Below are 25,827 nucleotides of genomic sequence, written 5' to 3' on the forward strand. Positions count from 1 at the left end.
TATATATATATATATATATATATGTGTGTGTGTGTGTGTTTCTGTTCAGTGCCCTGACTGAGATGACTTCTGTTGTGACTTGGCGCTATACAAATGAACTGAACTGAATTAAAAAAATTAACACATTGTTTGTGTTTTACAGGCATAGTTTAGTATTTGCACATCTGTCTAATGCGCAAAGCCCTGGCAAAATGATATTTGCGTTTCAAACTGCACACCTCAGCCAAACGGTGTCTTTTTATGCAGTTTGCCCACATTTTACAGATTTATTACGTATTTAGAAAACATTCTGCACATATTTTTATGCAAAAAATTAGTTCGGGCAAAAGTGTATGATTCTCAGATCTCATTGACTTTTAAGACCCACATGTTGCCTGAAATATTCTGACAACTGTTGGTGTTTGCACATTAGGAGAAAAACAAATAAACAGAAGTAATCTGATGCACTTTTTACCTTCACAAAAAGAGAGCATGCACGTCCAGAAAGATGTAATTCATCCTGTGTTCCAATGATGTGTCTAACATTGTGATGTGAACAAATAATTTGTCTAGAAAGGTTTTTAATCCTGTTCTTGCTTTATATTTGGAACTTAAAACATTATGATTATAAAACATTACAATAAACATTGCTTCACATTTAGAGATTAACAACCAGAGACCCAAACGAGCACATAGGAGATACGATTGATGAGCCAAAGATGGAGCTAAAAGAAAATGTCACTTACTTTTAGTGAATTCACCAGTTAGTGTTGTTTTGAGTGGTTTTAAATACGAATATCAATAAGTTCTGTTATATATAACTAATGCTGTGAGAATATCAGAAGCTGTTGTCACACAAAACTCATCTGATGCAGCCATTTTAAGGTACTTATTGCCATAAATCTAAAGCTTGTGATTGTAATCTTCTAAACATAAGCAAAATTTGAGATCCTCTTTATTTTTCTCAAGAGATTCTAAAAAGGGGCAAACATCTTTTCCCAGTCTGGGCTAGTCTGTGATAAGAAGTAGCTGCAACTAGCAACTGGAAAACACGATTCACATTATTTGTTTTTTTTTTTTGGCTGCTACCTATTGTGGAGGCCACCACAGTAAGGAAACGCGCATGAGAGATTTTGCAGTTGCTTTTTGCCGAATGTCCTACTTGGAGCAACCTGAGCTTGAACCTGCAGTCTCAGGATTAATTAAACTCAATTCAGTTTATTTATATAGCACCAGTTCATAACAGAAGTCATCTCAGGACAGTGAACAGAAACATTCACGTACATAAACTGTCAGTTAATAACATTATTAATCTGAGGAGCAGACTGCTTTGAGTCTTCACTTCATCACAGACTCTCATCCTGATAAAGGACAAAGGAAACAGTGGAAAAGAAAAACTCCCTCAAGGGGAAAAAACCTTTAGCAAAACCAGGCTCAGGACAAGCGGCCATCTGCTTCGACCGGCTGGGTTTGAGAGAAACAGATACACAATGGCAGGCTGAGAATCATATGTTAAAATAGAAATAATATCAAATAAAAACTATTCATTTGATGAAATGAGGTCAATTTGTCCTCCAGCCTATGGCAGCATAACAAGCCAACCCTAACTATAGGATTGATCAAAAAGGAAAGTCTTAAGCCCAGTCTTAAAACTGGACAATGTGTCAGCCTCACGGACAGAAACTGGAAGTTGGTTCCATAAGAGAGGAGCCTGATAACTGAAAGATATTCCTCACATTCTGCTTTTGGAAACTCTAGGAACCACAAGTAAGCCTGCAGTCTGAGAGGGAAGTGCTCTGTTGGAAAATATGGAACAATAAGACCTGAAAAATAAGATGGAACTAGGTTGTTGAGAGCTTTGTAGGTTAGAAGTAAGATTTTGAATTCTATTCTAGACTTGACAGGGAGCCAGTGGAGAGAAACTAAAACTGGAGAAATATGATCTCTCCCACTAACTCCAGTTAAGACTCTGGCAGCAGCATGTTGGATTAACTGAAGACATTTTAAAGAAGTATCTGGACACCCAGATAGCAAACCATTGAAATAGTTTAGTCTAGACTTGATAAAAACATGAATCAGTTTGTCTGTATACTTTTTTATCTAAAATCTAACTTTGTAATAAACGTTAATACAAAAATAATAATAATAATAATAAATGTAGCATTGTTTTTATCAGACAGACATGTCCATCGTGAGCATATAATCAAACTTCTGGTTCAAGAGAGAGAGAGAGAGTGCAGCCTGTTAGTGTTTCTGTGAGACTTGGATCTCTGCTGCTTTAGTTCTTAGAATTAAACATATAAACACTGAAAGATGAATATGTGCATGCCTCAGATTATACATGTAGCATTTATGTTAAAGCCTGAGTTATTGGCTGTAAACTGACACCGTGCGTCAGAGGTTGTTCCTGGTATGTGTAAAGGGGAAAGCAAGTGTTTACCAATAATATTAAAAGGTGATGTTGCACAAGAGCAACTCCACTGTGATTTTAATGCTAGCTTTGTGAGTTGGTACAGTAGTCATGTAAACACATGGGTTTTATGTCTCAGAATTTCTTATAATAAAGTAGGTTTTGTGAACGTCAACTTTTTGAAAATGTTGAAATTGTGAACCTTGTGTACTGTTTGGCTGGTCACAACATCTTTCACCTTTGACCTTTTTCACCAACATGACATTTTCATCTGAAGAGCCACTCTTTTTCTTAGTTATCTTTGTGCCATTGTGCAAAAAAAGATTGTTGAGTAGGTAAAAAGTCATATGCAGTAGAAACTCTGTACTGGTGAAGTTAAGGGTATTCTCCTGCTCCTTGTCACACAGTTTAGGTGTTTTTAAAGGAAGTGCATTTTTGCAAATGTCAGCAAACGGTCACAGTCCAGGAGGAGAGGACTGTGAGTTACAGCTTCAGCTAGGAGGTCGACATAACGTGCATAATAGCCTGTCTGTCAAAACTGCCTCAGCAACAGTTCAAAGTCAGGCACGGTGCCATTTTCATTTTTCTCTCTGCTCAGCAACTTACAGTTAGCTGATCTCCATCTGGGTACATGGAGAGACATTTCAGCTGAGAAAAAAATATCTTCGTTGTTGCTAAAATTAGTGCAGTGAAGAGGGAAAGGAGAAATTGTTGTGTGTTTAGGACATTATTCTCCAACAATCAAATCTGAAAAATATGAGTAAAACAGTTGTTTTGTTCTATTAAACACAGCACTAATAACTCAGGCAGATGATTTCCACAAGGTTCAGATGAAAAAGTTTTATTCAGTTGGAAAAGTTGTTGTTTCACAATTATTTAACTAAATCTTCTGCATCTTTTCCATCATTTTAGAATCAGAATCAGAATAAACTTTATTGGCATTGCACCGAGATACAACGTAAACATATACGTACAGTCATCCAACAGATGGGCGGAGTGCACGAAGCTGCAACTATAGAAAGCGCGGCCTTATCCTTTATCAGAATAATAATCTTAGATAGGAAAAGGGTGAGAAACATGACGGTAGATAATGGTATTACAAAAAAAGATCTTTCACATCTTGTCTATCAGGACACGATTTGAGACATAAAAAAAAACCTCTACCAGCAAGCACAATTAAAACATGATCACATTTGCATTTGACATCAAGGTGTTGAGATTTGTCCATTAGCGTTTTTTCAGATGAGCCACAGTTTCTGAAGATGTTGTTCCAGCCAGCAGTTCTGATAAGCTTGCACAGAAAGTTCTCGGGGAGGGGTTGCGATAGATGAAGGTTACCCATGTCCCTGGAGAAATTTGACAGTCGGCCTGTCTCCGAGGCCGTCAGGGAGTCAGATTTAGATAAGCTTCATTCTTGTTTTTCTTCAGGCAGAGATGACTTTTTTCCAGCCTTGAGTCCATCTGGGCGTTCTGGTTCCGAAAAAGCCTAATTGTGGGATTACATTCCACTGATCCATGCTATGAGTCTCCTTCAAGGTCGAACCCACCACGCTGATGAGTCCCAGAAGCCGCAGGTGGCCTGCGATTCTCAATCGCCTCCACCTTACGGTTAAGCTCGTAGACCAGACGATTTAAAGTTCCTACAGCCCGGATCAAACCTTCACACTGACTCAGGAGCTTTTCCATGGCCGAAACTGCTGCCGATGTCTTCTTCAATAGTCGATAAAACAGCCCTGCCATTGCCAAAAAACAGAGCCCCTGCTATCATAATTCCAAATATGTAAACGTCTTCAACATCCTCCTGAGACAGGACTGTAATGCACATCAACTAACACACTCCCCACGAATCCATGACACACCCCACAGCGTGAGTCTCAGCTGGACATGCCGGTTCTCCAGGACCTTGTCGCTTTGATGAAAAAATCTTATCAATAGAGTTGAACGCCCACAATACCAAATCCATAATCTTCTTAATTTATGTTCGGGAGATTTGAACCAGGCACTTCAGACAGACAGAGAGCAGAGCAGGAGGAAGGAAAAACGGGGGAGGAATGACACAAGCAGCCACCTCGATGAGAGACAGGGAGGAATTTTTTTTTTTTTTTTTCTGTTTTTTTTATTCCAAAGTTTGAAAAAAAAAAAAAAAAAACTGAGTACCTTTATTTCTCCAAACAGTTTCCTGTTGAAGATTTGTAATTTTTCCTATTTACCAGCTGTGGTTGTTCTCAGATTTGTTTGACAGAACGTGATAATGACAACGGTGCCACAGTTGTTCCTTCTGGAGAATGAGATCAAAGTCAAAAATGTGATTACTGCCTGCCGTCTTGTTCTTTTCTTTTTTCTATTTTTGGCCAAATGAAGGGAAAATGTTCAAGTTCAGTTTCATTAAACATTGTTAAGTTCAATTATTGAACAGAAGAGTCCTGAGTTTGGTGTGGATCAAGATCATAGATGTTAATCCGACATTCACAAGCAAGAACAACATACTTCTTTTAATTTCATGATAAAGAAGCAACTTATTTGCTTTGTGGCATGCTGTGTATGTGGTGGCTGTGGTGTCTTCTTTCTTGGGTTAATTATGATTTGTGGCTTCAGACCAATTTTATTAGATTTAAAATGGTGCAAAGATGGCTCTTTTAAATAATGGGAGTGTAGACCCCTGGTCTGACACAATAGCATGGCGTCAACTGTAAACTGGTGATGTGTATGAACTAAACTGATCTGAGTTCAGCTGACTGAGTACACTGAGATGAGGTGAAACGGCTTTAAGAAGAATCACCAGGTGATTAGAGACACGGTGCAGCTCGTGAACCTGAGTTAACAACTTTATTTATACTTTTAATTTGTCAGAAGATTTGCTTTTATTAGCCTGATTTTTTTAACAAGTGCATATTAAATGTATAGCACTGTGATAGCAATGATTGCTTTTTTGATGGTCTCTGAAGTTCTTCAAATGGAAGAATATATATTAGGGATGCACAATATTGGATTTTTGGACAATATCTGATATACGGATATGTTAAAACTTATTTGGCCGATAACTGATACCGATATTTTACATACGTTCCTTTGTCAGAACATAGCCCTCTCATTTAGGCTTGTTTGCTACAAAAATTCTGTAACAGCTGTAAGAGCTGGTGACATATATTCAGTAACAGCCCTATGACATGCATAGCACTTTAACTTATATTAAATAAAAGGTGTTAAATGTTATTTATTAGCATTAGTCACCTGCGATGCTGTCTCACTTGTGGAGGCTTGTTCTAGGTTCCTAGCTGCAGTGTGGGATCCTCTGCACTCCTGTGCATGAAGTACAGCCTTTTTAAGGTCAAAGTTTTTGTCTACCTGTTGTCCCACAAAACTAATCATGCTAACAGGGCTAACACGACGTCCAAATGTCTGAGGTAAAACTCACCCAACAAGTCATGCTATCAACTATTAGCTTCTCAATGACGTCAGAAATGACGGCTTGTAAATCGGGTAAGGTTACGTTGGAAAAATATCTCTGACTGGAGACGATGTACTGAAGCTCAGCGTAGTCCAAAAATCTTTGGAATCCGAAATCCTCAACGAAAAAAACTTCCACACCGCCGACATTTTTAATTTTTCTCTCCGCCGTGAGATCAGGTAGGCACGCGTGACGTCATCATGTTGTCTGCCGCTGCAGGCATCCTTGTCACTGGGATGCCATATAAAACATCTTTTATATTAGTGAGTTATTTTGATGGAATGGCTGATGTCCGATATTAAACTTTAACACTAATATTGGTCGATACCTATACCATGCCGATAATAAATATATGCATATACACTGAACAAAAAATAAATGCAACACTTGTTTTTTCTCCCATTTTTCCTGAGCTGAACTAAAAAATTTAAGACTTTTTCTATAAACACAAAAAGTATTTTTCTTTCAAATATTGTTCACATTTTGTGTAAATCTGTTAGTGAGCACTTCTCCTTTGCCAAGATAATCCCTCCACCTCACATGTGTAGCACATCAAGATTCTGATTAGACAGCATGATTATTACACAGGTGTGCTTTAGGCTGACCACAATAAAAGGCCACTCTAAAATGTGCAGTTTTATCACACAGCACAATGCCACAGATGTCTAAAGGTTTGAGGGAATGTGCAGTTGGCATGTTTACTGCAGGAATGTCCATGTTCAGAGGATTTGGCAGTACATCCAATTGGCCTCACAACCGCAGACCATGTGCAACCACACCAGCCCCTGTGTTCGTTGTCCATAACATACGCCTGCCCATACCATACTACCCCTCCCCCATGGGCCACTCGATTCACAACATTGACATCAGGAAACCGTTCACCCACATGGCAGTCATGTAGTCTGCCATCTGTCCTGTACAGTGAAAGCCAGGATTCATCCGTGAAGAGAACTCTTCTCCAACGTTTCATACGCCATCATACTGTATGTGAGCATTTACCCACTCAAGTCATTTATGATGACAAACTGCAGTCAGGTGGAGACCCTGATGAGGATGATAAGCATACAGATGAGCTTCCCTGAGATGATGTCTGACAATATGTGCAGAAATTATTTAGTTATGCAAACCAATTGTTGCAACACTTGTCTGGGTAGCTGGTCTCAAATGATCTTGGAGGTAAAGATGCTGGATGTGGAGGTCCTGGGCTGGTGTGGTTAAACATGGTCTGCGGTTGTGATGTACAGTACTGACAAATTCTCAGAACATGGACATTCCTGCAGTCAACATGCCAATATTCTGCACACTCCCTCAAAACTTTAGACATCTGTGGCATTGTGCTGTGATAAAACCGCACATTTTAGAGTGGCCTTTTATTGTGGTCAGCCTAAGGCTCACATGTGCAATAAGCATGCTGTCTAATCAGAATCTTGATGTGCCACAGATGTGAGGTGGATAAATTATCTTGGCAAAGGAGAAGCGCTCACTAACGGATTTACACAAATTGTGAACAATATTTGAGAGAAAAAGACCTTTTGTGTTTATGGAAAAAGTCTTAGAGAGTCGAGTTCAGCTCATGAAAAATGGAGCAAACACAAAAGTGCTGCATTTATATTTTTGTCCTTGATGTTAATTTTAAAATTTCATACTTGTTTAAATGGACTACACTTATATAGGTCTTTTCTGTCTTATCAAGATACTCAAAGTGTTCTACACTACAATCTGTGTTCTCATTTACTCATTCATACAGCACTCTATTAGATCTATACAATGAATAATCAGAGCTTTATCACATTCATACACTGATGGGACACACATCAGAGGCAATGAGGGGTTCAGTGTCTTGCCCAGGGACACTTCGGCACGTGACTGTTGGTGGAATCGAACCCCCAACTCTTGCATTGGAGGATGACTGATCTAACCACTCAGCCACAGCCGCCCCTTTATAGATCACTTTTTAAGTAAAGTCATCCTCATTAAAGTTTTACAGTTTTTTTTTTTAAGAACAAAAATGGATGTAGTTTGGTTCTTGTTTTTATGATGCTATAAATAAAAGGGCATTTTGTTCAATTTTGACTTTTTTTGATGTTACTGTGTGTTGTCCCTGTTTGCATAAAACTCTTTGAAGGCTAATAAAGTCTGGGCTTTGTTCTGCGTTCATCTGTTCAGTCTCTGCCAGCAGCACTGAGTGGAGGAGGGAGGAGGCGAGGGACGGAGAATAAAGGAGCCGCACAGCCAAATGAGGCGAGCTAGCTCAGCAACATCCGACAGGCATACTCAAATCAGATGCTTGATTATATTTTACTGCTCTTTGGTCCTGCTGTTTTAAAACAACTAAAGTAGTGTGGGTGGGGATATCTTTGAATTTATTGTCAGTTTTTTTCGTGCATCTCTTCGTTAAAATGGCCTCCAAATCGCAAAGTGAGACCCCAAGGCCGGATTATTTCCTGGATAATAGAACAAATCATGAATAAAATAGGTGTCTCAGCTGATACATTTCGTTATAACTCTAAATATATAGAGTACAGTGTTCCTTTCCCATCCCCACCCCCGATCTGTTCATTGTTTCTGTCCGTTGCTGGTTGATGATCCAGGCGTTGTGATTACCATGGTGACGTCCCACAATGTTGCTGCTCTCGAGGCTCAGTAATCGCGCAGAGCTCAGTTGTTTAGCAAGTGCTCACACATTATCTGATGCTTGCTTATTTCTGCTGCTTCTCTTCTTTACCAGTTTCAAGGCAGAGCTGTTGCTCAACAAGCCCAATGTGTGAAAGCAGAGCTGCTTTGCGGGGGTAATACCCCTCAGTAACGCAACACGACAGCATCAGTTTAGCAAACATTTATCCTGATGGTTAAATATTAAAGTTGCAGCTCTCTATTAACAAACAAGATCATCAATAGGAACCTTTTTTCTGTTTGTTTTCCTCTGCGTACACACGTCGTCTGTATCAAATTATTGAGAGCAACCCATCAAGCTGCATACTCGTAGGAAAAAATAACAAGAAGCAGATGCAGTGATTTGATTTAGCGTCTCATCAGATTTCCGTGCCCTCTAGATTTAAAACAAAATTATAAACAAGAAGCATAAACATGATATCTGTATGACATAAAGTCAGATATGTTGCATTTTATTGGCATAGATCAAATACATGTAAAATGATGCACCAAACTAATCTCCTGTAGGCACTGAAAGGTTTTACTGGATTAATAAAGATGTTAATGCTGACACGTCTCTTAAAATCCCCAAAACATGGTAACAATTTCATGATTATTGCCCACCGCTTTGAAAACTGGACAGTCAGGCACAGTATTGCAATTGTCTGTGTTTGATTTTAATGAAATTTCAGAAAGTAATAATTGGTTGAACATCTAGAAGGATTTAAGTTGGCGGGTGACATGCATTCATACAAAGAATGGTACTTCTTTATTTGTTTATGTTTGATTTACAGACATATGTTTCAGTCTGAATAGAGAGGTGGTCTCTCACTCTGAGTATCATTGTGAATATCAACATATTCACGTTTCCACTGTATTTAACACTGACCACCTGGTCACTGGTTTTAAATGATCTGCTGGTAGAAAATGGCTGCATGCAGAACCATCAACCTGCTCTTCAGCCGTGTGGACTCAAATGTCAGAGCCTGATTGCGATTGGATTATTGATCACTGTTCCTCGCTTGACTGATAGGCTGGAGCAGCTAAGCTTTGTATCTGTTGTGTCGCTCACTGACGATCAAACGTGGAAACACCTTTTCTTCTTATTCTTTATTCTTTTTCAGCTCCAAATAGTTTCACTTTTACGTGGAAATGCAGTTTAGTTTGTGCTGCTGAGTCATTGTTAGAATCTTTGCAGTGGAAGATGTAATCTTGTCTCTCTACGCAGTAAACGCTTTATATGCCTTCAGAAACAGGGCAGGGCTGTTATAGCACAAAAAAAAAAAAAAAAATCCTAAATGTAATTGAATTAATAGCCATCCAGTATGATTTTTTTCATCCAACCTTTATTTATACAGGTTAGTCTCATTGAGCCTCAATAACTCATTTTCAGGAGAGACCTGTTTTAGACAAAACCACAGATACGGTACACACAACAATAAACAGCCCTAAAATAAATATAAAATAAAAAGTAAATAAAAGTAGTGATGTGAAATAAAATATAACAAGCTGCATTATAAAGTGACGTACTAAAAACAGGAATATGTCTGCATTGATTTTTGAATTGAAATTAACAGTTGTTTAAAATCCCTTAGAGTGGTCAAAGTCGAGAGCTGCAGACCTTCTTTAAGGTGCTCCAGGTTACAGGAGCAGAGTAAGAAAATACCTTTCTACGAATTCAGTCTGCACTTAGGGGACGCTCAGGTAATGTTTTGAGAGCGCACGCTGACACTGCACTGACGACGTGACATGTAGGAGGAGATATATGAAGGGAGCAGACCAAGGAGTGATTTGAAGATGAAAATGTACAAAGTACCAGTGTGAGAGTCAACATGAAGTTAATGATGTCCAGTTAACCAGTGAATACAGGGTGCAGTGGTGGGTACGGTAGTTATAGCCAGTTCTGAATCTTAGTGCACCGTGATAGACAGCATCCAACATCTGCAAAGTGCTTGCTGGCGCATTCATGTAAATAATGTCACCGTAGTCAATGGCCAGTAGGAAAGTAGCATTTACAAGGTGGTTCCTTGTATTCAGTGTTAAGCAAGATCTACGTATTTATGAAAAACAAACCCAATTTTAATTTCAGTTTCTTTATCAAGTTTTCGACATGCGGCTTAAAAGAGAGATGTGCATTGACCAAGATTCCTAAGCGTCTGTAAGAGTCGACAAACTCAATAGGAACACCATTCGTAGATAATACGTGGAAGAACTGCTGGTACCAACTTTCTGTTTGAAAACATCCCTTTGGTTTTTATCAGCATTTAGCACCAGTTTGAGATTAAACAAATCAGACTGGATGATGTCAAATACAGACTGTAAAAGCTAGAAAATCTTAGCAACTGATTTAGCTCCACAATAAACAACTGTATTGTCAGCATAGAAATACAAGGAAGCATCAAGCATGATCTGACCTACATCACTTATGTAGATTGTAAAGAGAGTGGGTCCTAAGACTGAGCCTTGTGGTACACCGTTTTTGACAGATAAATAACTGGAAGAAGTACTGTTGTGTTGAACACATTGTTTTCAGCCTGAGGAATAATTGGAAAACCAACCTATAGTGTCACCTGAGAAACCAATATCTGAGAGGTTATGGCATAAGATTATATTATATAATTAAATATGGAATATGCATGCTGAGAATTATTATAAAAAAAACTAAATAAGCAGAATGTAAAGTCAATCTTAAAACAAAGGCTGAGTTGTACAACCATAGAGACTTACTGAACAGCAGAAACCAAAGACATCTGAGCATCTAAACAGTGCAAACATGTAGATGTCAAGATTCTCAAATGTCTTTGGCTGTTGCTGTTAAGTAAATCTGAACAGCAACGGAACAAACACATAGATGTCTATTCTAAAATCAAGCTAAATTTGGTGTAAAGGTGAAAGTTTTGTATAACCTAAACTTAGCTGTGGGTGGTTGTAAGATTAACAACTCTGTAACACTCTGACATGAAAGGCAGTGGGTAATATGGATCTCTTCAAGGAATGCTAAGTCTTTAATTAAGGATAATTTACTGTAATAAATCTTAGGATACAAACTCTTAATTATGTGGAGTTCCTGCATCGATGCACAGCTCTTTATGTTCACATCGAGACGCGTCCAAGGATCAGGAAATGTCCACAGCTTCATTAAAGAATCGTGGCCTGAGTGAAACTTGGTGTACCTGCTGGTGAGCACATCCATTTTGTGCAAATACTTGATCACACGCTGTGTGTGAGCACTCCGATTGGCTCATGCACCGATGTCTTTAGGTCTTGTTGAGCTGGGTGAAAACTGGTTCTTGTTTTGGATTGTGAATGAGTTTAAACACTTTGCTGACCAGATGCCATGCACTCACAAACCGTATGTGGCCCATGAGCCAGTAGCTGCCCATGAGCCAGTAGTTGCCCATGAGCCAATAGTTGCCCATGAGCCAGTAGTTGCCCATACAACAGATTTTTAATATTATTGTCAAGGTTTGACTGGAACAGGTACAGGCAGGCGATATGCATTCCTTTAAGCAATGCTAGTTTTTTTGTTACAGTTACGTAATATGCAACTTAAAAGATGGATAAAGTCATCGGTTTGTAGATGATAGTACACAGTGCTGCAACAAGCATACAGGAAGTGCAGTCTGTGAGGAGTCCAGCTCTGTGAGGGACCAGGTCACCCCCACTCCCCCGCATCATATCTCAGCCTCTCTTCATCTCTGTAATGTGTGTAATGAAGCCACGTCAGGCTGCAAGTTGAGAGTCCACTGCAGCAAAATGTTTTGACTTCGTCGGGGTGATTACTCTTCCCCTGTAGGACAGCAGGGGAAGGAATGGACACTGACTCAGCACACTGTCCACTCGGGCCGGCCCGGCCTGTTTTATGTGAACACCTTTGCCAAGATATGAAGGGCCTGCAATTGAACTGTGCCATAATGTGAGTCTGAGCATGAAATTATTCATGTACAGGCAGTGTGACGAGGCAGAGGAGCCTTGTCCAACAGAGTCTGACCTCTCTGCTGCTGCCGTCTTTATTACTGCTGAACACTCGGCGTTATTATGGGTTTGGAATTACAACATGTTGATGTATAATTTTCATCACGCCTGAGTGGGCTATTATGTAATTACATGATGGGGAAAGGGCGATGATGTTTTTGCCCTTATCTGTCTGTGTGTGCATTGAGAGCATTTAGAAAACACAAAGTTGGAAATAATTCGGCCACTTTCACAAGCGTGAGCCCAAACTTGGTGCGCTGTGCCCAACACGTACATCTAGCACAAGACTCGTATACATGAGGTAACATTTTGTGCTTAAAACCTTGGCATTAACTGTTGATGTCAACAGGGGTTGCACAACTTCATAAGTCGAGTCGACGTCGACTAGTCGCTGTGACGTCATAGGAACTCAAGACACTATATCATATTCACACACCAAAAAAGTCATGTATTATTTACAATAAAAAAGAGCAACAAAACATCGGGAGCATATATTTATGCTTCTACCTTTTATCATACTGCAAATAAGTTGCAGGAAAACCAAACCTATTATTAAGCTGCAAAAGAGAAAAAAAAACTGTGGCACATAAAAAACAAAACTAAAAACAGGAGGCGGGAAGTGGTGGATTGAATAAAATAAAACTAAAACCTGGGGTTACTAAAAACTAAAAATGCAGCAGCTGAATCCAGTTAAACTTCACGTGAGTTGATGGCAGTGATCCATCTGGACTTTTTTTTTTACTTCTTTCAACCGGTCAGTCGGCGTGCGGTCAAACAGCCACGCGGGGCTGGTGATCCGAATTGGATTGTGCGCGTCCGCTGATGCAATCAAAAGCCTGACATTGACCCGGCCCGCCCATCCAGCACATTATTTTATATAATTTCTAACCCGGGCGCGTGGCTGCGACTAGTCGACGTGAAATTGGAAAAACTTGCGAGTGCTCCTAGAATCGACTAGTTGGGTCAACCTAGAGTTGCACTCGGGTCCAAAAGATATGACCCGGTCCCAGCCCCATAGCCATCATCTCCGAACCCCACACGATCCGACGAATTAACAATGATTACAGGTCAGAACATGAACACCCCCGCAACATTTTTTATTAAGTTTTGACTGCTTATACCACCGACTATTATTAATGGTTGGTGGATGCTGGTGATAGTATGGCAAGCCATGCTGGCATATTTTTGGATCGTCGGTCACGCACGTCACTGATGCAATAAACAGCCCGACCCGGCCCACACATTAAGCACATTATTATGGCCCGGCCCGGTCTGAATCCGGGTCGGGCTGGGCCGGGCTCTGGGTTTGGGCTAGAAATGACAGCTCTAATTCAACCCCGGGACTCGGGAATGAAAGATGGCTGGCAGTATGCATCCATTCAATGTTCTATACACATATGGCTTTTGATAAATTGACTGAATAAAGACTTTTATAGCTTTATTAAAACAGTATATATAGATGGATCAGCCCTAAACAAACAGCTATTTTTAAAAACATGCTTGGAAAGCATTTATCTGGATGCTGTATTGTATTGTTAAATGTCTGTATATGTTGCATCAGTTGGACACATGAAGCATATTTTTAGTTTATTTCAAGACGCGGGGATTGATAAAAACTTAAAGCGAGCATGTGTCAAGCGAAGCCTGTGCTGCTGAAGTGTATGTTTTCTACTCTTCCTAGTTTGACAGGAAGGAGGACGAGTCTGACACAGCATCTCCACCCTGCCAACCTGCTCTAAAGCTCTCAGCCTTCACCCAGTGACTGGGCTTTAATGAATAACAGTGTGAATTATGATTGTTTTGGTCGTCGTAGTTTAAGCAAAGTTATTATGTGGTCAGCCTCATGAGAAAGAAGTAAACGCAGCACAGAAGTGAAATAGACCTTCAATTAGTTTGTTTGCCAGCAGAAATAATTCAAGGTTTATCTCTCAGACCGTCTTCCAGGGGGGGGGGGGGGGGGAGGGGGGGACATCTAGAAGGATGCTGCAGCAGTTTGATTTTTTTTTTAATAAAAGCTGCAGAAGTCAATTTGTTGTTAGAGGCAATATACATTTAATGCTATTAAAACATACAAAGTGCAAATAAACAGTTTAAACCTTTTAACATTTGTACGTTTTTGTACAGCTGTACTAACCATTTTTAGCATTTGTTTCATTTCCACTTTTTTTTTTTTTTACTTTATTAATAGTTCTGTACCAATTTTTCATTAGATAATAAATGTTTTATTACCCTGGAAGGAGTCATATATAAGAAGTTGCAGTGAGGTTGATCCATGGTTTATCTTTTCCTGTTGCATCATCACGTGACGACAGCAATGTGAACTGACCCTTGTCATTTAGGGCTGAGATCCATTTGTGCTGTTTCATATTAGGTCTTATAAATATAAAGAGGTATGAATAGAGCCAATAAAAAACCATCAATCCCTCAATATGTGTCATTAAACTGCAGCTCAGCTGGTGACAGCAGGAGCACATACAGTTCATCAGAGCTGCACTACCAGGCTCATGAAGGAACACCATATTTGACAGTGTATAAGTCGCACCTTTTTGCATAAATTTGCAAGTCCTATGACTTATACACCAAAACATATGGTGTTCCTGCCCCCCCCCCCCCCCCCTAATTTTTATTGCCCAATTTTTGGCTGAGATCTGACGATTTAATTCATTCTGACATAGAAAATATTAAACATTACCATTTGCAGCCGCTAGAGGGCCCTCAAGTTTTATGGCAAGCCAAATGTCTCATTAATAGGTAAAATTGGCTATTAATGAGACACTTGGCTTGCCATACAGGCCACCTTCGTCTTGCTGTGGAACTCCTGGAGCAAACATCGACTCAGCTGCATTTCGCCGCACCGCCCAGGTGAAATGCAGCTGATTTGACCATTAAATTGCATTTATTAAGGAAAAGTTCAACTGAGACACACCTTTACTATAATTTCGAGTAAACAAATAATTGTTTTTAAATGCTAATCTTGTTAAATTATTGTTAAAGTCCTCCTGTGCCCATTCTCACTAACCCTAGCCCATTATACTACATCTACCACTGATGTCGTATTGAAAACATCTTTTTTTTTTACACGCAGTCTTAAATCTCAACTCTCAAATTTATGATTTGAGCTGTGATAACTGCAACTGCTGGAGGTAAATGATTGTACAAATTAATGACTTTATAAAAAGTTAATTAATAAATGAACTTGTTTTGTGCAGCTGCCATCTCCTCTCATTTGTTCTCATTTTACTCATCTGTGTTGCTTTTTTTTAAACACTTTTTTAACAAGACAAAAAAAGTGAAGCAAACAAAATATAAAGTGAATGTAACATAACCAATAGATACATAAATAAATGAAAATATTGGGCAAAGATCACAATTGTGTTACCTCCTCCACTGTCCATCTTTTCAGGAAGACACTTAAGTAATGTGGTTGAATAAAAGGAGCATCATCGGTTATTTACATATCCCAACACTGGATTCTATATCCTAGAAAACTTACGAATGTTACCAGAAAGTTCATATCTCAGCCTTTCCACATGCAGAATATATTTGAGTTCAGTCAGCCAGGTCTCAAACTTGGGGGGTAAATCAGACATCCACAGTTTCAGAATGCACCTCTTTGCAGTCATCATACAAACAGTTAGAGCCATACGCATGTTACAGTCTAGGTTTTTCAAGGTGTTGGAGTGTCCCAGCAGAGCAGTTTCAGGATCAGGTGTCAGAGTCAGAGATTCTTTATTGTCATTCCACCACATGGGGTGGAACAAAATTATGTACACAGAGTCCCAGTTACATCCAACAATAAAATGTAAAAGAAAAACAGCAATAAGATCTAAGATATGAACTAAGAAAAACATCAACTAAATTTACATTAAGCACTCATAACATAAAAACAATACGCTGAACAGCAGCACTAACATTAGTCTGTGTGAGCAGATGGGTACGAATGAACACATCAACATGAAACCGATCAGCAGCAACATGAAACAGATCAGCAGCAACATGATGTGGTTTTTCACAGTGATTATTCTGGTTAGAGATTCATGAGTCTAACAGCCTCAGGGTAGAAGCTGTTCCTCAGTCTAGTGGTTCTACACTTAATGCTCCTCAACCTCCTTCCTGAGGGGAGTGGGGCAAAAAGTGTGTGCTGGGTGAGTGAGGTCCTTCATGATGCAGGTGGCCCTCTTCCTGCATCTGGAGGTGAAGATGTCTGTGATGGTGGGGGGACTGACTCCAACAGACTTCTGTGCAGCCTTCACCACTCTCTGCAAAGCTTTTCTTTCTGCAGCTGTGACAGTGATATTAAAAACAGATGAAAATCACTGAAAGATAAAAGACCAAAAATTATGTAAATTTGGACAAAACCACTAAAGGTGAGCTAGAGCACCTTCTGCTGCCTGACATCTGTTACAAAGTTAAGAAAGATTAGGAAAAAAAATGTTTTATTTAGTTTTAGAATAATGTATTCTATGAACTACCTTCTACTGCACAGAGGTGACAGGGCCTTCTCTGTAGCAGGACTAAGACTTTGGAACGAGTTACCTCTGCTTGTCAGACAGGCCCCCTCCCTCTTGGTTTTCAAATCCCGTTTAAAAACTCACTACTATTCAGTAGCTTTCAACACCAGATGATCTGTGTTTTGAACCTGTATGCTCCACCCTGGTTATTTGTCATATTTATTACCTGCATTGTTTTTATGTCTATCTTCTGATTTACTTCATTTTGTATATTGCTTAGTGTGTTACCTGTTGTTCTGTCTGTACAGCACTTTGGTTGGCCTTGTCACTGTTTTAAGTGCTCTATAAATAAAATGGCATGGTATGGTACTGAATCAGCTGAAGTCTGGCATTGATTGAACAAGACTTGATGTTTGTTAATATTTCATCACCTTCCCAGGCTTTTTTATTTTACTTGTAGATGAATCTAAGGTACTTGAGAAGAAGCGGACCAGCTCAGAGATCAAATGTTTTGCTTCAGGTGGTCCTAGGAGAGATTTTAACAATATATTATTCGCAGATGGAAATTTATATAAATTCATATTGGTTATCTGAATCTGACTCCCTGGTTGGCCTTGAAACAGGCTGATTTTTCAATTTCTCCTGGGAAATGTGTAAACTAAAGAAAAGCTTTGCCTATCACAACTTCTGTGGAGGCTTATCAGAACTGTGCCGGCTGACCATCATCTTATCAGGACAAAATGGACTATCTGTTAGTGCTTCATGGACCGCCTCGTCTAATGCATGCAACGTGTTCATAAATGTGCTGCTGGCAGAGTTCTTTGATGTCTTAAACCGTGTCCAGATAGGACAAGGTGTGAAGAGATCTGTATTGTAATGCCACTATCCTCTCCTCATGGCTGTGTCCCTTTTTATATCTAAAAATGGATTCTGAATAAGAATAAGAAGGCCGTGCTTATAGCAGCAGCTTCGTGCGCTCCGCCCATCTGTTGGACGACTGTACGGACATATTGTCGTTGTATCTTGGTGCAATGATAATAAAGATTATTTTGATTCTGATTTTGAGTCTGTTGGACATAATGTCTCAGTTGTAAATACCTAAAAAAAAATGAGATTTTGAAATAAAAAATTTGGATTGCAATTGTTCAAAGGAGCCCAATTGTCCGTCAACATAAAGATCCTCTAAACAGACAATACTCATGCAGTTCCACGTAAGAGATGGCAACAAAAAAAAAATAAATCATGGTTCTACCAAACTGAAACATGGACCGAAACGTGTGGGAGCGCACAATGTTTTCTAATTTGATTCCAGATCTTCTGGGTATTTAACTAAATAAAATGACCCTTCCTATAGACCGCAGAAATCTGTGTTTCTTGAACAAAAGCTACAAAAAAAAGTGCAACAATAAATAACATATTGTGACGAACAGCAAGAATAAATCATCATCTTTCCTCCATAATGTCACTGAATAGTCCAACATTTAGAACATGTGGCGGTTCTTCCAGGACGCATCATTAAAACACAGAGTGGATTGGACCGGACACTTCCTGCGCTCTCTGCTGGTGCTGAAGATGAGCAGCTGCTTGTTTTGCTGCTGTATCAGAGTCTCGCTCTGGTTTGACATGAGTCATGTCCTGCTGGGTCTCATTCAGTGCTGCTAGATGATGTCATCTTATGGGACACATCTGATAAAGTCCAGAGCAGTTCTGACCCCTCTGTTTTAAATATTGTGACCCAGTCTTGATACAGCGCTGCCCTCTAGCGAAACAAAACATATATTTGAAATTGGATCGTTTTGGTTCGTTTTCTGACATTATGCTCAACCATTTTGATGTTTTCTGCAGCCATCTCACTGTTTAACTTGTTTGTTTGTTGTTTTTCAGGCATCTTGTTTTCGACGTTAGTGTTCGGCCCAGCTTGTGGCTTCATCCTCGGTTCTGTCTGTACCAAAGTCTACGTCGATGCCGTCTTCATCGACACCAGTAAGTTGGTAGAGACAAGCAAAGTGAGATGTTACTTGATGTAAAAATGTCTGACCAACAACAAAAAAGGTTGAATCATGTCATCTGGACTTCGTTTTTTTTGTTAAAAAGAAACGTTTCGCCCCTCATCCAAGAGACATGATTCAACCTTTTTTGTTGTTATATACCTGGATGACTGAGAAAACAAACTTTGTGTCTGACCAACAGTTTGCAAACTTGAATGATGATGATGCAGATTTAAGCTGATCATTGTAACACTTGAACTCTTTTTTATGTGTTTTTAAATCTTTGGAGTTATGTTTTAAAATAGTTTTTCTAGATAAGTTGATCTTAGTTTAACGCTCTGAGACAAAAGGCACTGGACTGTCCTTCAAGGAATGCTAGGCCTTTAAATATTTCACCATTTTTTTTCTCACTGATGAGACATTTCTCCAGATTCTCTAAATCAATTAATTGTCCAGTTTATTGCAATGATGAAGTTTTCCACAGACATTGCTGAAATATGTGCACATTCTGTTTGACAGTGAGGCTTGGCCTTGGTGATAATTACTGGATGAATCAGCCACTCCTGAGCATTTATTTAATTATCCAAGTTGGTAACTTTTCCATATAGACTTTATTATTTTAGAAAAACACAACTTATTCAGCGTTTAACTGGCCCTATTTATTTGCAAAATGTTTTATTGGCATCAGACTTATGATTTTATGGTATTTGTAATGTTATATTCCTTTTTAATTGTAGCAATCATTTATTTATATGTATTCCTTTTTAATTGTAGCAATCATTTATTTATATGATTCTTATTTATGCTGTCATTTTATGTTTTATCAAGTTGTATATTATTTTTTTTTTACCTAGTATACACAGACCTCGGTAACTGTTTTTCATTGTTATCTTTAAATAGGAATAAACAGAGTCTGAGTAAAGTGAGCATCAGTTTTTTTTAAAACAGAATTAGATTTTTGTCTTTGCACCATTTATGGTCAAATTAAGAGTTTATAATTTGGGGAGCTCTCGTCACACAGCGTCTGTCTTTTTTGTGTGTGTGAACAGGGTTGTAGAACCCAGATTTATTTTAATTTTTATTTTTTTACCCTCAGCTAAGCTGGATATCACCCCAGATGACCCTCGCTGGATCGGGGCCTGGTGGGGGGGCTTCCTCCTTTGCAGTGCCTTACTCTTCCTGTCGTCCCTCTTCATGTTCGGCTTCCCCCAGGAGCTGGACGAGCAGGACATAAACGGGGGAGGGGAGAGTGAGCAGGCCATGCTGCCTTCTTCTCTGACCCAGGAGAACCAGGGTTCTAAACCCAACGGAGCCTTCAGAGGCTTCGAAATGAACAGTGGACTCTCGGTCTGGGAGCATCTGAGAGGTAAGAACCGATCAGAGGAGCTGGTGTGGAACAAAATGTATTAAATAATTTGGTTTATAAAGTTCATACTTCTAATTTCCCTCTCTTTTTGTTTTGTTTCTGTGTGTAACCCCACCCCCCTACCCACACACACACACACACCACCACGCCGCCACACACATTTGGACGCAGTGATCCCTCGGGTAACCAGGCACCTCCTCTCCAACCCCGTGTTCAGCTGCATCACGCTGGCCGCCTGCATGGAGATCGCCGTGGTGGCCGGCTTCGCTGCGTTCCTGGGCAAATACCTGGAGCAGCAGTTCAACCTCACCACCTCTTCAGCCAATCAGCTGTTAGGTACGCTGCTCACGGTCTGCGCCCAAAAGTCACGAGGTTCCTAGAATATAAGGGATGAACATCAGAGAACATAAGGGATGAAAGAAGTTCACAAAAACAAATCTTCAAAGAGGGGCATGTATAAAATATAGAGGAATACTGGTAAACATAAAAATGTGGATTCATAAAGTACTAGACAAACTGCATTTCCTGTGAAAATGCAGTGTGAATGCTTATTGCTGAAAAACTTGAGAAACAGCTGAATGTAGCTTAAAACATGCTGGAATTTAGCTGAAATGGAAGAACAGACCTACATTAGCAAAAGAAAGCAGAAAGAACACATATTTGCTGAATTTGGTTTAAATAAGCAGAAATGAGCACGATTAGTAAATCAGCAAAAAAAAAAAGAATAAGCTGAAATTAGCTAAAATAACAGAAAAATTGCTGAAAAGGCAGAAAGAAGCTTAAAATACCAGATGAAAGTAGAATGAGCTGAATTGTGCCTAACTGGGCTTAAAGACGCAGAAATGAGCACATAAATATGGAAATGGTCTGAAAAAAGCAGAAATTAGTAACAAAAAAAACAAACAGCTGAACAGTAGCTAAAATCGCAGAAAGAAGATTAAATTAGCAGAAGGAAGTGGAGAGAGCACAGTTGTGCCCAGTTAGGCTGCAAGAAGCAGAAATAAGCACCAAAAGATGGAAATTATCTGAAAAAGCCTAAATTAGCACACACACAAAATAACAGCATAGGTGGTGATGAAATGTGTTTTTTGAGTTTATATGAGTTTATAATACTTTGAGGGGAAAAATTGTTTTAGCATATACTATATTTTCTGGACAGGTTTTTAAATGTATTACTAGTTATGAATTTTCACATGTTTTGAATTAGTTTCATCTAGATGCACTTTTTGTATTTTTTTTATATTTTATTTGGCCTTTTTTTCTTGTGGCTCCTCAAAAATGGTGAAGCAGAAATCTGAGCGTCAAACCTGCAACCTTAGAAATCGTCTGCTCTAAATGCTCAGCTGTGGTTCCTGCGCAGGAGAAAAACATTGTCTCCCAGATCCCAAGAATAATTAAAACTACTTTAGTGTTAGACTTTTGTGCAGCATAAAAAAGAACAAGTTAAATAATAAATAATTCAGCTGAATACAGGAGATTTAAACTTTCTGCACTGGTGGGCAGAGTTGTAAAATCAGGCTAAACATTTTAACTGAACTAGATTTTCTGAACTTTTGTCAGTAAAAAGTTTCACTATCAGTAAACTGAGTCAGAGGAACGTGAGGAAGCTTCATGGAGGAGTTTTCTCAGTAGTTTGCTGTTTGTTTTCAGTAAAATGATTCTTATCAGTCATATCTAAAGATTAAAAGATTGCGTCAAAATGTACAAATTAGGCTGAACAGTTTCACTGTTTGTGCCTTTCACCGTTTTCAGCTTTTATACTTATTAATTCTCAGGTATTATTAATTTTCTGCTTCTTTTTCAGTTTTAATTTTTCTCTTCCTTTACTTGTCCAGGTATGACAGCCATCCCCTGTGCCTGTCTGGGTATTTTCTTGGGGGGCCTCTTAGTTAAGAAGCTGAACCTTTCGGCTCTGGGTGCCGTCCGCATGGCCATGCTGGTCAACCTGGTGTCCACCGCCTGCTACGTCTCGTTCCTCTTCCTGGGCTGTGACACGGGACCCGTTGCCGGGGTTACAGTGGCCTACAGCAACGAGTAAGACCCAAAACCCAGTAAAGACACTGGCTTCTTCTGCAGGAAGGACCAAATGTGAAGCAGAAAAAGAAAACTGTGCTGGTTTCTGGTTGATGCCAACATTGTGTGGCCTGTACTTCCTGACACATGTTTGACCTGCTCTGCAGGACGCTGCGGACCTGGCAGCAGCCCGAGTCGGCCTGCATCAGTAACTGTAACTGTTACACCGCCTCAGTGAGCCCGGTGTGTGGATCCAACGGAGTCACTTACATCTCAGCTTGCTTCGCCGGCTGCACCAAACCAGTGAGTGGACACCAGAGGAGGCTGCAGCGCAAACATGGGCCACATTGGGTTATTTACCTTTTTAAGCACAGACCCTTCAGAATATACTTTTTGTGTTTTTGTCAGAACCTGAGCAGTTGTGCGTGTGTATCCAGCTCCAGCGAGGAAGCCGTGGCGTTACCGGGAAAGTGCCCGAGTCCCGGCTGTCAGCAGGCCTTCCTCACCTTTCTGTGTATTATCTGTGTGTGCAGCATGATCGGAGCCATGGCTCAGACACCCTCCGTCATCATCCTCATCAGGTAAGATGTCAGTGTGTCCACAAGAGGGAGCTGTTGGCTTTTCAAGCTGATCAAGGCTGAGCCACATCCTGAACCATAGAGGAGTGATATGGTATGGTGCCAGACGCACACCAGTCCAAAGGGGTCTGGTATATGACAGATATGACAGAACAAGCCAGGCCCAGAACAGAAAGTGTCACAGATGTTTGTAGTTATAGATAGTTGCAGTTTTATGGGTTGTAGTGACAGAAGAGGTGCATGCAACAGAAAATTGTACATCTAAAGCCTTTCTATAGACAATGATTCCTAAAAGTGGAAAATACAGTAGTCCCTTGATTATTGCAGGGGTTACGTTCCGAACCCCTCCTGCTGCCCCTCTCCCACAATAAGTGAAAAACCACGAAGTAGCGACGTTATATTTATTTTAGTATTTATATATTTTTTAAAGCTTTATAAACCCTTCCCACACTCTGGGAATGTTCTTAACTCTTAAACCTACGTGATTTTAACAACATACGTATAAGTACTACACAGTAGCAAAATACTGCAAAATTTTAGATGGGTACTAGAGGTATGGCACTACAGCCTTAGTTGGTCCGGTTCTGGTTCGGTTCTAATCGGTTCTCTGCAGCTCTTGAGCACCAAGACACTTTTAGAGAGAGCCGGACCTTCGGCTAGCCAGCACGAAACCACGCAACGGTCCAGATAGAGTCCAAATCTGGATGAAAAAAGTCCTGGTGAGCTCCGGAGAAAACACCAGACCTCAAGCAACGCCTCCCTGCTTGAGAGGCCTCATGGGCCGGCAAGCAGCACTCACTCTGACCAATGAGGCTGGAAGTCCGGTTCTGGTCCAATTCCCGGCTGGTTCCGTACGGCTCTCTGCATCCACTGAGCGCTGAAGTCACTATGAATAAGGATCAAACTTTTTCAGATCGGATCAAAACTTTCCCTCAATCTCAGCAGAAAGCAATGGCTGAAAGCACTGTTGGCTTCTGGGTAATGTAGTCCTTTTGACTGGCGATACAATATAGGCTTATTGAGAGAAAACTAGAAAATGTCTGACCAATGTTTTTTTTGTTGTTGTTAACTTATTACTGTCCCCATCATGTGAGTAATATTAAAGTTGACAATCATGCGTCGTGTACAATCTTACTTTAAAAAACCATGAAAGAACAAATCCACAAAAGTCAAACGGCAAAGTAGCGAGGGACTACTGTACAATAAATTCATGTTTTGTGGTAGACAGTTGATCTCTGCTGGCCTCTCACCTGTCGAATGTTGCAGATAAACACCAGACCTCTGCAGAGGTTAACACAGGTTAAAGCAGCCACAGAAAATGTTTTGATGAAATGAATGCACATCAAAAGAAGAGCAGAAAGACGACACAAAGCCTCTGACGGTGGCAGAAATGTTTAGGTGATGTTTTAAACTCTGCTTGTGCAAGACGGCTCCAGAAATCTCCACACACAGTTTAGATTCAACACACACACATTAACGCGCTGTTGAAACTAAAAGTAACATTTGATTCAGACCAGCATCCCTTCCCTTTCAGAACTGTGAGTCCAGAGCTGAAATCATACGCTCTTGGAGTTTTGTTCCTGCTCTTGAGGCTCATAGGTAAGTTCTTCTCTTTCTGGACTTTCATTTTCCCTCTCTGCAGAAAGGCAAAGGGCAGGTGAGAATGTTGTTGCTATTGTGAGTGATTAGACCAAAACGGATCTAAGTTGGTCATTTCAACATAAGATGGCAGCACTTTTCATTCCTTCACTAATCTCTAGTCGTTTGTCTGCATGTGTTATATTGTTGCACGTTGTGTTCTTACTGTTTAACGTGTGTTCCTCTGTGTTTTATCGTGCGATGCAAATGTCAGAACAATAGACAGTAAAGTCAGAACGTGAGCTCCAACCAGTACTGTTGTTGACTTTTTGACCTGCTGTCTGTCCACAACACCCTGCTGGTCCAGGCTTCATCCCTCCTCCTCTGATCTTCGGGATGGGCATCGACTCCACCTGTCTGTTCTGGAGCTCCGTCTGCGGCGAGAAGGGAGCCTGCATGCTCTACAACAACGTGTCCTACAGGCATCTGTACGTCAGCATCGCCATCGTCCTGAAGTCTTCAGCCTTCGTCCTGTACGCCACCACATGGCAGTGCCTGAAGAAGAACTACAGGAAGTACATCAAGAACAGCGAGGGCTATCTGACACCCACCGAACTCTTCGCTTCCAACGTGACTCTGGATAATCTGGGCAAAGAGATTACCCAGAACCCAACCAACAGGACAAAGTTCATATATAACCTGGAGGATCAGGAGACGAGTGACAACATGGAGTCAGTTTTATAGAAGAGATCCGCAAATAGACAGCAGCAGCTATTAATGTGCAGCTCGGTGTTGTATCTGTCTAAAGCATCACTCGCATTAAGGGTCCTACTGTTTTCACTCGAAACATTAGACCCCTTGAGAAAAACGATTGCCACAAATACTCGATCCATCATTTGTTTCAATCAAAGTCGTAGTGAAACTCAGCTGGATTAGAAAAAGAAGTTTAGTAGTTTGGGGATACAGTATTCTTCTTTAGCAGCAAATAAGAATTTAACGCAGTGACAAAAATACAGCCGGTGCTCCTCAAAAACCAAACACCGCTAGGTTTAGAGTTAAGACCAGAGCTTTGTCAGGTAGGTTATTTACCTGCAGTGTTTCTCAGGTGGAGTAGAAAAAAAAAAAGCAAAAATAACTCTGAACACGTTTCCTTATCAGTTTAGTGCAGTTTGGACCGCTCTTTAAACGTCTTGGTAACCCTGTAGGATTCTTAACAGCCGTGTGGAGTAACACTCAGCTCTCCTTCAGTTTCCACCTAAACCAAAAATGATTTTTTTTTTTGAGTCATCATAAAAAACATCTGCAGCAGTGAAAAATGAATAAAACCATAAAGGTTACAACGGTACGTTTGTTAGTTTAGTGTCTTAAAAATGCTTGAGCAGTAACAAT

At 40.1% G+C, this 25,827-nt stretch overlaps 1 protein-coding gene across 1 annotated transcript in view; it reads left to right on the forward strand.

Annotated features, from left to right (window-relative positions):
* The window catches only part of LOC119430174 (solute carrier organic anion transporter family member 3A1), a 42,530-nt gene extending 17,347 nt beyond the window's left edge, over positions 1 to 25,183 (forward strand). The window contains exons 3-10 of the mRNA XM_037697615.1: positions 18,800 to 18,898; positions 20,000 to 20,269; positions 20,441 to 20,605; positions 22,105 to 22,303; positions 22,450 to 22,585; positions 22,691 to 22,863; positions 24,395 to 24,459; positions 24,806 to 25,183. Coding sequence (XP_037553543.1) covers positions 18,800 to 18,898; positions 20,000 to 20,269; positions 20,441 to 20,605; positions 22,105 to 22,303; positions 22,450 to 22,585; positions 22,691 to 22,863; positions 24,395 to 24,459; positions 24,806 to 25,182 — 1,484 coding nt within the window. The 3' untranslated portion in view covers position 25,183. The remainder of the gene's footprint in view (positions 1 to 18,799; positions 18,899 to 19,999; positions 20,270 to 20,440; positions 20,606 to 22,104; positions 22,304 to 22,449; positions 22,586 to 22,690; positions 22,864 to 24,394; positions 24,460 to 24,805) is intronic.
* Positions 25,184 to 25,827: the final 644 nt, after the last annotated feature.

The sequence above is a fragment of the Nematolebias whitei genome, chromosome 2 (assembly GCF_014905685.2).
Source record: "Nematolebias whitei isolate Nwh7 chromosome 2, NemWhi1, whole genome shotgun sequence".
NCBI classification, from domain to species: domain Eukaryota; kingdom Metazoa; phylum Chordata; class Actinopteri; order Cyprinodontiformes; family Rivulidae; genus Nematolebias; species Nematolebias whitei.